The sequence below is a fragment of the Solea solea genome, chromosome 5, assembly GCF_958295425.1.
Source record: "Solea solea chromosome 5, fSolSol10.1, whole genome shotgun sequence".
Lineage (NCBI taxonomy): Eukaryota > Metazoa > Chordata > Actinopteri > Pleuronectiformes > Soleidae > Solea > Solea solea.
This window is the reverse complement of record NC_081138.1, coordinates 652,715-664,564: the sequence shown is the minus strand read 5'-3', so window position 1 is coordinate 664,564 and position 11,850 is coordinate 652,715. Positions and strand designations below refer to the sequence as shown.

The 11,850-nt window shown below is 42.6% G+C and overlaps 1 protein-coding gene across 3 annotated transcripts; it reads left to right on the top strand.

The window, feature by feature from the left end:
* The first annotated feature begins 892 nt into the window (after positions 1-892).
* On the top strand, positions 893-10,231 carry sltm (SAFB-like, transcription modulator). Of its 3 annotated transcripts, none has more exons than XM_058628560.1 (20): positions 893-1,172; positions 2,322-2,409; positions 2,492-2,547; positions 3,066-3,093; positions 4,309-5,020; positions 5,612-5,655; positions 5,744-5,856; positions 5,937-6,086; positions 6,179-6,291; positions 6,361-6,506; positions 6,587-6,678; positions 6,770-6,826; positions 6,908-7,053; positions 7,141-7,309; positions 7,413-7,537; positions 8,058-8,231; positions 8,312-8,626; positions 8,719-8,857; positions 9,670-9,836; positions 9,935-10,231. In XM_058628560.1, exons 1-20 carry the CDS (start codon positions 1,038-1,040, stop codon positions 10,044-10,046), a joined length of 3,081 nt encoding a protein of 1,026 aa, XP_058484543.1. In that variant the 5' UTR covers positions 893-1,037; the 3' UTR covers positions 10,047-10,231. The 3 variants fall into 3 exon arrangements, with proteins under 3 accessions (XP_058484543.1, XP_058484542.1, XP_058484541.1); XM_058628559.1 differs by having other exon boundaries at positions 894-1,172; positions 7,135-7,309; positions 8,061-8,231; XM_058628558.1 differs by having other exon boundaries at positions 894-1,172; positions 7,135-7,309.
* The last annotated feature ends 1,619 nt before the right edge of the window (positions 10,232-11,850 follow it).

Genomic DNA, 11,850 nt, shown 5'->3' with positions numbered 1-11,850 from the left:
TTTATTTTTTATTGCATTTATTGTGCAAATATATTAACAGAACGAGCAAAGACAAAGTAACAAATGAAATAAGACAGACAATAAATAAACCCATGTACATTACAATGTCAGTTTTTTCCTCAGAGCTGCTGACTGCTGAAATATTATGGGCTGTAATATAATATTCATGTGGGTCCCTGGACTCTCAGGATTATTAAAGGAGTTGAATGAAATGTCTGATAAACTGATGAATATGTTGATATCGCCACTCTCTGGCATTTCTTCATAGAACTTTTTTCTTTTTCAAGATTCAAGATTTAAGAGTTTTATTTGTCACATGCATCGTTTCACTCATGTAACCCACAGTGAAATGTAGCCCTGAGTCTGAGGCTAATACTGTCAACATGCAAGGATGTAAAGGAATATTATTATAATAATAATAGTAATAATAATATATTAAGGAACTATATTGAGTACTCTTGTATGTACAGAATAAACAACAAACAACAGCAAGTAGAAAAAAAACAAAAGAGTTAAAGTGACAAATGATGCAGTTTTAGCAGCAGTAGTACTCAAGGTGTGTTGATTCATGTTGTGTATTGTCTGTATTGTCCATAGCTGTGGTGATTTATTTATAGTTATTATTCTGGTCTCTGTGTGTTAGAAGATAAAGGGACAGAATGTTATGACACTTTGTTGTCTGTGTTGACTGTGTTGACTGTGATGATACACAACTGTGATCATAAACAACTGTGATGATACACAACTGTGGAGGGCAGCAGCAGCATTATAACTGTGACTGTAGAGAGCAGCAGCAGCAGCATTAGCAGCAGCATTATAACTGACTGTAGAGGGCAGCAGCATTATAACTGTAGAGCATTAGCAGCAGCATTAGCAGCAGCATTAGAAGTTATTCTTATTTTCACCACTTGTTATTCCTCCACAGCACGAGGCGGCGCGTGGCCTCAACGGAAGACAAAAATAGAAATAACGAAGAAGAAAGGGTTTCAATTCAAGTTTGCGCACGCGCGCCGTGGGATTGGTAAGCTTTAGGTAAAATGGCGTCGGGTGCCATTTCCACGGAGCTGAAGAAATTATCAGAATTAAGAGTTGTTGACCTTAAATCTGAACTCAAGCGCAGGAACCTGGACACCGTCGGTGTGAAGAGCGTTCTGCTCGCGAGGCTCAAACAGGTATTTGAAGAAACGACGACATTTTGGGCATTTTCAGTGAGCGCGCAGCACAGGTGCTAACGTTAGCTACGTTTGTGACAGGTTTCCGGTTAGCTTTCGCTCAACGGAACACACACACACACACACATGATCTGAATGACCTGTGTGTGTGTGTGTGTGTGTGTGTGTGTGTGTGTGTGTGTGTGTGTGTGTGTGTGTGTGTGTGTGTGTGTGTGTGTGTGTGTGTGTGTGTGTGTGGTCAGGGTTTTGTAGAGCTGCAACTAACGATTATTTTCTCGATTAATCGAGCCATCGTTTGTCAAACCTGGAAATGATGATGTTCACAAATGTCTTGTTTTTGTCCACAAACCAAAAAGATTCACTTTTAATGATTTCTTTGTTTTATGGAGCAAAGAAATGAAGAAAATATTCACATTTAAGAAGCTAATCATTAAAAAAAGCTTCAAACCAATAAATCAATTATCAGAATAATTGACAATTAATTTAGTGATTGATTATTGATCACATAATTGTTGCAGCTCTATGGTTTCGTACTCATGACAAATGATTGTGTGTGAATAGGTAATTGTGCACTTGTCCACGTAGACGTCTGGTTTGCTACAGTCCGAATTAGGGCTGCAACGAATAATCGATGACTAAATTAATCATCAACTATTTTGCTAATCGATGAGTCTGAGTGTTTTTTTCAAAAAAGCTTTCCAAGTTTTCAGCTTCTTAACTGTGAATATTTTCTGATTTCTTTGCTCCGTTTCACAAAGAAATCATTAAAACTGAATCATTTTGGATTGTGGACAAAATAAGACATTTAAGAATATCCAGGTTTGGGAAACACTGATCAACATTTTACGGACCGAACAAGTACTTGATTAATCGAATTGATTATGAAAATAATCGTTAGTTGCAGCTTTAGTCCGAATGACGGACTACAAAGGAAATGGTTTTGTAATAATGACTGTTGTTGTTGTTGTTGTTGTTGTTGTTGTGAAATGGTTTGACAGCATTAGACTTGAAAGGCCATTATTTCTCTTATTTTCTGAGCTTTTCCCACTAAGTTCACACGCACGACTCAGGAAAATGAGCTGAATTCAGTTGTTGAAAGTGCAGAAATGCTTTTGTATGTTAAATAAATGTGGTGTTTTATGTTTTAAGGCTGTTGAGGATGAAGGTGGTGACCCAGACAATTTTCAAGCACAACTTTCAAGTGATGCGTTGCCCCGGAAAGTTGGAAAAGCTAAAGGTAAATTTGCCTTTGATTTACGCTTGGATGGTGATGCAGGTCCGGATTTTATGATGATCAATTGTCTCCTTATTTATTTTAGGACGAAAAATGGATTCCGATGCGGAAACATCAGTGGAAGAGGATTTGCCTTCCAAGGTCACTGCAACAGGATTCTCTTTATATTTACTACCCAGTCTGACCAAAACACCTCAATACAATAACAAAGACTTAATTACAGTGCAGATTTAGGGCTAGTTTTGTCTCGTAGGCATTCAACAGTTGGTAGTGAACTGTTTTAACCGCTGTTGATCCACAGAAAACAAGGGTAGTTGATGTCTGTCTGGTCAAGTATATGACCTGAAGCACATGATATTCTTATGCTTTCTGCACTTGAAAACACTGTTTCCAACTTTCTCACACTTGTTATGTAGACCATTTTTTATAGGTCAATGTAACATTAGGAAATTGAGGTATGTAAACATGTGGTAGATTACAGCTTGTTTTTGTCAGCACATTTAAAACCACACCATGCAGGTGTAGGATTTCATCATGAAGCAGAAGCGTTTGTAATATTACAATCAACTAAATAATAATGACAAATATAATGAAAATGTTGTTTCTACTGCAGCTAAATCTTTGTACACTCACTTGAGTTTGTTTTTTCTTGTCTCTAGGATACTGAAGAGTACGAGTCAGAAAAGGGTATGTATGCTGACACTAATGCCCAGTCCTTCTTTTTACAGCCAACTCTTAATGAGATGTTGTATTTTATGCTGCTGAAAGCTCGTGTGCTTTCAAAATATGTTTTAAAGGAGCAATAAGGACATGCTTGGACACATTTATCTTTTTGTACGTTTGTTTCTTTGTTTCTCTACGTGAATACATGAATAATTGAATGTGGGTTGCCTTTATTTAGGGATCCAATTTCCTTTTGATTACGCAAAACATTTCAAAGTTCTCTTTGCTCCAGTGGATTTCCATAACCTCTGGCATTCAACTTCCTACATGTGTCAAGGAAAAGAAGAGTAAATGTTCACCAACACGCTGACATGTCCAATAACCTGGAAGATTCACCAACGTGCGGAACTCGAGAAACATTGTTCTTCACTGGTGGCATTTTGATTGAGCTCATACGTGGACAGACCAGTGATGAGTGCACTGTGTACGTCTGAATATAGAACAGCCTTTGACACAGGGATTGGACCTTATTACAGTTTTTACAAGGAGAGCTGACCTGTGAGTGAGGCTGGGATTTGACTAGTTCAAGGACCATAGACTCCAAAAAAACACATGGTAAAGATTCTGAGGCCTTGTGCCAGGAGGCAGCTGAAAGTTAAAGAGACTTCACTCATCACAGACTCTGTCAGAAACATACACCTGCTGACCGACTGCAGCCCCTGCATTCTATCTGCCACAAAGAAACCCCATACAAACCATTGCCTGGGACTGTCCAACAGACTTTTCTCACCAGACGGACACAGTTGACAGGACATTACTGCAGGTTACTGTGCTGTTTAAGACCTAAAAGGACGTTGGTTTTTGAAGAATTATTGCAAGATGTTGAAGATTCTCTGAAGTCCAGATGATGATGATGATGATGATGGAGATGACGAACTGCTGGGTCACAAGAATGAACTGATCATGTTGAACTGGAAAACTGCCACACGTTCATTTTAGGAAACTTGGAATTGCACATTGTGTATGAAGTGACTCGACGTGTCAAGAAATGAAGAGCGCTGAATCTCACCCCCGTTTTCAGTGAAGATTGTGTGTTTTGTGTCTTCCTGTGGTGTCTACGCCCTTGATGACCATTAACACTAAATGTGCTGTCTATTCTACTTTTTAGGTCAATTACCATGCGACGTTTGAATGTTAAAAGTTGTCTTCTGCCATGTTTATCCTTATTAAATCCCTCAGATGTAACTGATACAGATGATGGTACTCGTGAAAGTTCTAAGCCTGCACCGTGTGAGGACAGCCTCGCTCAGCCCGAGGCTGAGGCTGAACCAGCGTGTGAAGCTGTGACGGCTGAGGCTGATTCTGAGCCAGAGGTCGAAGCTGAGCCAGAGCCAGAGGTCGAGACAGAGGCAGAGCCTGAACCAGAACCAGAACCAGAGCCAGATGTCGAGACAGAGCCTGAACCAGAGCCAGAGGTTGAGGCTGAGGCTGAGGCTGAGCCAGAGGACGATGCCGAGCCAGATGTGGATGAGGATCCCGAGCCAGAGGTGGCGACCGAACTGTCCGGGATGGACGACGAAGCTACGAATTCCTTTAAAGAAGTCGAGGACGATCACCTGTCCGTCTCAATCCAAAATGAAGATGCCATCACCCTAGATGTCGATGGTGATGATCTCCTGGAAACAGGTAAACATGTGAAACTTCCAGATCCAGATGCCGAGAAGGCCACTGACGAGACGGCAGATGGCTCTGCTGACATGGGCCCAGATGATGACATGAAGTCACAAGACTCCGAGGGCCACAGAGATGGTAAGAAAGACGATGGATCCAGGTGTGACCCCACGAAGAAAGACAGCAGAGACTCCCTGAAGAAAGCTGAAACGGGAGACAAAGAAAAGGATTCTGGGAAGAAAGGCCCCTCCTCCACTGGGGCGTCAGGTCAAGCAAAGAGGTTTGTCTTTCTATGTCAGTTCTTTGATACTTCTACCAAGTCCAGCTCACTAAGAACGCATCATTGTGGGTAGCCTCAAGATTGTTCTGCCATAAGGGAAATGTTCACTGATGTACCTAACCCTGCCATTTACTACTTTGAATTGTTTTTCTGAACTTGGTTAAGTTGCGACTTTAACCAGGAGATGAGAAAACGCCTTATTTTTTATTTTGTTACTTTGATGGTTCCAGCAATTTAAAGCAATTCCAGTTTCCACACGAGGCGTTGTAACAGAGCGTTAGTCCCGGTGATGGCAGCGGTGGTTTTTTTTTTGTTTTTTTTTTTACTTTTTGGTCAAATGATTCACTGAAGTTGAACAAACCTCCGAAGATTTCATTGGTCCAGGGAACAAATTGGCTGACAACCTGATCCATCTCACCACTGGAAAAGCAATGAAGCCTCTGTGACATTGGCTCACACCCACGCCGTTCCCACAGGACGTTTCCCCCTGAAAACACTTAATATTTCTCTAGATGAGTTTCTATCACACCGGACCGTCGCGTTCTATTCCGTCACTTATTTGTATCTGTTGTTGCAACATTTGCTTCATAGCTCTTCACGAGACAGGGACGGGAAGCCAGCTAAAGATGACAAGGGTAAGCTATCGTTCAAATGTTAATAAAAACCCCAAAACATTTCCTAATATGGCTGCTAAGTGTGTTTTGGACAAACCTCTTTCATTAGGGATCGTCGGCAGCAACAACAGCAGCAGCTCTTCTCGCAACTTATGGGTGAGCGGTTTGTCTTCAAACACCAAAGCAGCTGATCTCAAGAATCTGTTTGGAAAATACGGGAAGGTAAAGGCGTCGTTTGTTGAAATCAGCCTCCGAACATGGTCGTCGTGGAAATGGAAACAAATGAACTTTGTTATCAACAGGTTCTGAGCGCTAAGGTGGTGACAAATGCTCGCAGTCCAGGGTCAAAGTGTTACGGCCTGGTGACCATGTCCTCCAGTACAGAGGTGACGCGGTGCATCTCACACCTCGACTGCACAGAGCTTCACGGACAGCAGATCTATGTTGAGAGGGTGAGTGTGGATTCCATGACGCTGTCCTTTTTATTTATGTTATTAATGTGGACGCTGTGTCTGTTCTGTATTTAACGGCTGATGTTTTTCAGGCCAAAAATGATCCTTTCAAAAAAGAGCCGTCAAAGACGGAAACGGAGGACAAAGCAAGTTCCAGCAAATCGAGCGATAAGCGAACTTCCACGGGGATGAAATGGGCCAACAAGTGAGTGACGGTCAGAGAGGATTTGTTGAGTTTAAAGCAGCGTGTGTGACGTTTTTGTTCTCTGCACAGAGCACAACCATCTCACAAAAAAGAAGACAAGAAATCAGACAAACTCTCAGACAAGGACAAAGATTTGTCCAAGAAACAGGAAGGCAAAGCTGGCTCATCCAACCTGGGACAAGACTCTTCAAAGAAAGATGACAGAAAACATGGCCGTACGTTTCTTTTCACGAGTTCATCAACGCTCACTTTCTTTCACTGACTCTTTGAATTCTCTCTTTCTTTTTGTTTGTAGGCACAAAGAGTCCGATGATGGTCGATCACAACAAAGGAGATTCAAACTTCAACAAAATGAGACCTTTCAGGAGGGGGAGGTATTTTGATAAAGTAAGAAGCCTCATTGTTTTGGATTTATTCTTTATTTCTATTTGAATGTGTCAGCAGGTCTTTAATCAGATTCTCTTGAAACCTTTTTCAGACTCCGGCCAACATGAATTTTCAAAGGCGGCCGAAATATTTGATCCCTCCTGAAGAGGTATTTAATCCTTCTTTATTCCATCTTCTGACCGTGCAGCAGTTATGATGAGGGTTAAAAATGTTGTCTTTTCTCTGCCAGCTGGAAATGATGAGAGACAAACAGCGAGCGTTCACTAACAAAGGAGAAGAAGGCGGCATCCTGCCGTTTGAGAAGATGAAGGAGCAGAGGATGCGCGAGAGGATGGCTCGTCTGGAGCGCGTCCGCAGAGCGGTCGAGTTACGCAGGTAACACTTTGTCTGCACTTCAAACTGACGTGTGCGTTTGTTAACAATCTGATCTCCTAATACAAGATGTGTTGTTTGAAGGCGCAGGGAAATCGCAGAGCAGGAAAGACGTGAGCGTGTCCGTGTGATGCGAGAGCGCGAAGAAAGGGAGAACCTCCTCAGAGAGCGCCAGAGACTGGAGATGGAGAGACAGAAGCTGGAGAGGGAGCGTCTGGAGAGAGAGAGGCTGGAGCGGGAGAGGATACGCATTGAGCAGGTACACTTTCACAAGCCACTGCAACTGTATGTATGTATGTAGTATCTATCTGTGTGTCTGTGTGTGTCTGTGTGTGTGTAATAAATGAAACTTCTGGTGTCAGGAGCGGCGTAAAGAGGCCGAGCGCATGGCGCGTGAACGCGAGGAGCTCCGAAGACAACAAGAGCAGCTGCGCTTTGAGCAGGAAAAGAGAAACAACCTGAAAAGAGGCCGTGACGTGGATCACAGGTAAACACGTGTGTCCACAGTCTTTGGGATTAGAATAAAAGGAAGCTCTTCAAGTGTCTGGGTGTGTGTTCCTCACAGGGTTCCACTGAGGAATCAAGTTTAACTTCAATCATACACTGATAACCGCTGCCTTTCATAGAATCATAGAATCATAGAATCATAGAATCTGCGTCTGAAGCACATTAACGTTCACATGTGAACACACGTGAACACATGTTAGCTTTGCTGTGTTGTTAATAACTGTCAGTAGGTCAGTGACTGAAACACTTGAGTTAGTGACACAGATGTGGTCTGAGGCTGTAACTTTGTTCCTGTTCCAGTTAACGTCACTCGACTGTTGTGTCTCAAATTTCAAATGTTTTTGATCACATCAGTTTTGCATGGATATGGTTTATAGTTCATTTATTCCTCTGGTTCCTGAGTTGTTGTTTCATTTCTGCTGCATCGTGCTCTGTGTTCAGGTGTGAGGCTCATTCACAGTGTGTGTGTGTGTGTGTGTGTGTGTGTGTGTGTGTGCTAGTAGAAGAGATGATTCCTTCTGGAATAGCAACAAGAAGATGCAGTCTGAGTCTGACGTCCGTGTGAACCAAGCCTCCAACTACAACCGGCAGCAGAACCGCTTTTCAAACTTCAGTCCTAAAGAGAGAGGGCGTTTCCCAGACGCTGCTGTGGAGCAGCCAAACACATACGACAGGTATAATATTACATTGAAGATAACTTCAGAGTTTGGGCCTAACTGTACCTTCACTGATGCGATGTTGTTGTTTTATTCAGACGTAACAGATTTGACGGCGAGCCTGAGGCAAAGAAAGCTCGTCCTGCTCCTCACAGACAGAGCGGCTCTGGATTCGAGCGTTACCCCAAGAACTTTGAAACGGTGCGCAGAGCCGAGACGCTTCCTCCTCCGCGCAGCGACCTCCGCGACTCGGACCGCAGGGACCGAGACGAGCGGCGACCCGTGCCGATGCACAGTCGCCCGATGGGAGCCCGAGCGACGATGCCCGGCATGTCCAACACTCGCTCGCCCAGGGACGGCGGGCATGGATGGAAGAATGATGGAGGGATGAACTCCAGCAAAGAAGACATACGGTAAATAAAATACAGTTTAGGATTTCATCATCAAGAAGCATTGACGTTGATTTTCTGTTTGACGTTGTTTTTTAAATGTGTTGCTGGAGCAGAGGACCGATGCGTATGCGTGCTGAGCAGGCGGGGAGAGACGGTCCAGGTCCTGCTCTGAGAGGAGCTTCTTCAGCCAGCAGAGGACGGAGCAGCTTCAGTGACCGAGACGGACGGAGACCAATGGTGATGAACGATCAGGTCAGCTGACTTTAGTCCAAACATTCTCACAGACGTTTGAGTTACCGCTCCCGGTGTCCCCATCCAATATCAGTTATCGGTCCAATATCGGCCGAGAAAAGATTGTCAGATTATATCGGATTATATCGGATTGCATCTAAAGTCTCAGATACAAACGTGTATTCCGCTCCAGCACTTCTGCTGACTGCTAACAAAGTAACAAGCAGACGTTTTTCCCACGGTGGTTCAGAGGTTTGATTTGACCGACCTCATCGCGCATTTGAAGCAGCGTCACAAAAAAACAGCACAAGGATTTTCACGAGGCGAAGAAACGACAAACGACAACCGGAACATTTCCAAAGTGTGTCAAAGTCCCACAGGATGGTGACAGAAAAGAGCCCAGTGTATTGTGCTGGGTGTTCAGCCCGTCGGCGGTGAGTAATGTCACGTTTAAAAGCTTCATCGAGCTGTTTTGGGCACAGTCAGTGAAATCTGAGCCGGCGACGATATTGTGTTGTTGTTGTTTTTTGTCCCTCGTTAAACTGACAGTAAAAATAACTGCAGTGAACTTGATTTAGTTTTTATTGGATTTATTGAGGTTATTTTCCAGGGTTTCTAATGTTTTTCTTTTATTATAACGTATTACAACATATTCTTATGTTGAAGGTTAACGTTTATTCACCCTTTGGTTAATAATAAATGGGTGAGTTTTTCTCATACTTACTGTTGCTGACTATTGTTTGCGTGATGTCACTTGATCAAACCTTTTCTTGTCTGAGAAACACTTTGTCTCTAAAGTTGTCCTCGTTGTCCTCGTCGTCCCGTGTCTGCAGCCGTTCTCCTCCGGCCGTCAGGTCGTCGTCGAGCGTCATAACCGTGATCAGGGCCTGAGGAAGGAGTGGCACGGCGGCTCGGGCTCACAGGGCGGAGGCGGAGGCGGCAGCTTCTCGGACAGTCGCAGGATGGCAGATAACCGCAGCGGCATGATGGCGCCCTCGAGGTATAGCAGATAAAAGCAAACTCAGTGAAACCAGTGAAACCAGTGAAGCCAGAGTCTTGCTCCCAGCCGTCTTAGCTGTGAACTTTGTGTCTCTGCAGCCACTCTTCATCAGGAATGAACCGCATTGTACAGATCACCAGCAACGCCATTCCCAGCGGTGGCAGCGTGGGTGGATTCAAGCCCTTTAAAGGAACGCAGCGGCAGTTCTAACTGCAGCTGCAGGAACTCTTTGTTTTTAGAGCGTCAGCTGTTTTATTTTGTATAGACCAGTGTTTCACCTGTGCACACACGTTTTATTGACCTTTAGCAAACTCTTGTACAGCTGGAGGTCTTCATCTGTGATTACCTGTTACCTGCTTCTCCTCCACAGTGTGTGTGTGTGTGTGTGTGTGTGTGTGTGTGTGTGTGTGTGTGTGTGTGTGTGTGTGTGTGTGTGTTTTCAGAGCAGTGTCACACTCACTTTTCCTTTGTACTTGATCTTAATTCAGTGTAAAATGGAGCTCATCAAGTATCTGGTTTGAATGTTTATAGGATTCTTTTTGTTTTTGATGCAGAGATGAATTTAGTGAAACATAAATCAATCACAGTAGCATTTAAACCACGGCTTCAGTCAAACCTGCAGCTCAGTGTCCGACAGGATCAAACCTGAAGCTCAGCTTACAGTGACTTCTTCTTTTTTTTAAACAAGTGTGATATTGTGATGTTATTTAACATTATGAAACAATGAGGAAGAACTTTACCGGCAGCATAAACTCTGTTCTCTGAAGTGAGCGCATACAGACAGACAGGCATCATTTTCACAGAGGTACTTTTGACTTTTATTTATTTCCTCCTTTTTACTTTAAAGTGTTTTGTTATCATTTCATAGTTGGAGCATCGAGTCACACCCAGGACGTCGTTCTCCACCAACACACTTTGTTCTTGGCTGAGAAAAACAGAAATAAACTTAGGAAAAATGAAACACAGTCACTTGTGCTGCTTGTTCTGTCCTGGTAGTTTTATCTTTATCTGTTTGTGTCAATCATGTTTATTCCATTTATCTATTTGTGTCAATCATGTTTATTCCAGTCACGTACATGAGGTTTATTACATCAGTATTCCTGAACCATAGTAATGAAGGAATATTTGAGTTCTCAGACCTAAAACAATTCAGAATCTTCTCTATTTTGAAATCATAACAATGTGTCTTGTACTGCAGGTGAATAATAACTGACCTGGTGTAAAAAAAGCCAACATGTGACGTCGCGTCCTGTCGAAGCAGCAGAAAACCTTTATTAGTTAGAACAGAAATAAAAGACTGAAATCTATAGAAACAATGACAACAAAGCAGTGATTGATATTAGATTTTTATTATCCTGGTAAACTCTAATCAGGTTGAATGTCCCTCGTCTATAAGGCATTTAGTTATTTATATATATATATATATCACCATATACAATATGTGACTGTAATGTGAAAGGCTACATACATTATTTGGTCATTGAAGCAAATCGATGAACATTGAAATCAACACAACTGAACAAACTCCTGTAAAAACTTATTTTTTTCTTCTTTTCTGTGAATTCTGAACATAACGAGCTGCACGGTGGAACCAAACGTTTCTCTGCGACAAACGACCGCTCGAGCTTTGCCCTCGTTTGTGAGAATCAGAGAGAAACACTGTCGCTCCCTGAATCAGGGATTCACCTACACTTTCTTGCCAATTGAAATGTCACAGGTCTGCTGTTAAGCATTTTAAATGACGTCATTCGTAACTTACTCTCTGAAGCAAATCTACTCTTTATCATTTTAAGCCAAAATATTGAAACAGCCCTTTCGTTCTTTTTATTCTCTTGTTTAAGAGATTCTTTAGACCATTACTGGATTGTTTTTAAAAGATACCCAAAGAACAACAGCACTCTTTATGTTCTGTATAAAATGAGGTATGTTTCTCTTCCGTTAGTGCATATAAATGTAACAGTGCAAAACCAATTATACAACGAATAGAAGTTCAACGACCACCAACTGTACAGCA

What these genes read in the sequence shown, in the direction of transcription:
- sltm (XM_058628558.1), top strand. Translation starts at nt 1,038, where the DNA reads ATGGCGTCGGGTGCCATTTCCACGGAGCTGAAGAAATTATCAGAATTA. An exon ending in GCGTCAGGTCAAGCAAAGAG is followed by an intron (nt 5,021 to 5,611) that starts GTTTGTCTTTCT and finishes TTTGCTTCATAG; the next exon opens with CTCTTCACGAGACAGGGACG. An exon ending in GGCATGATGGCGCCCTCGAG is followed by an intron (nt 9,837 to 9,934) that starts GTATAGCAGATA and finishes GTGTCTCTGCAG; the next exon opens with CCACTCTTCATCAGGAATGA.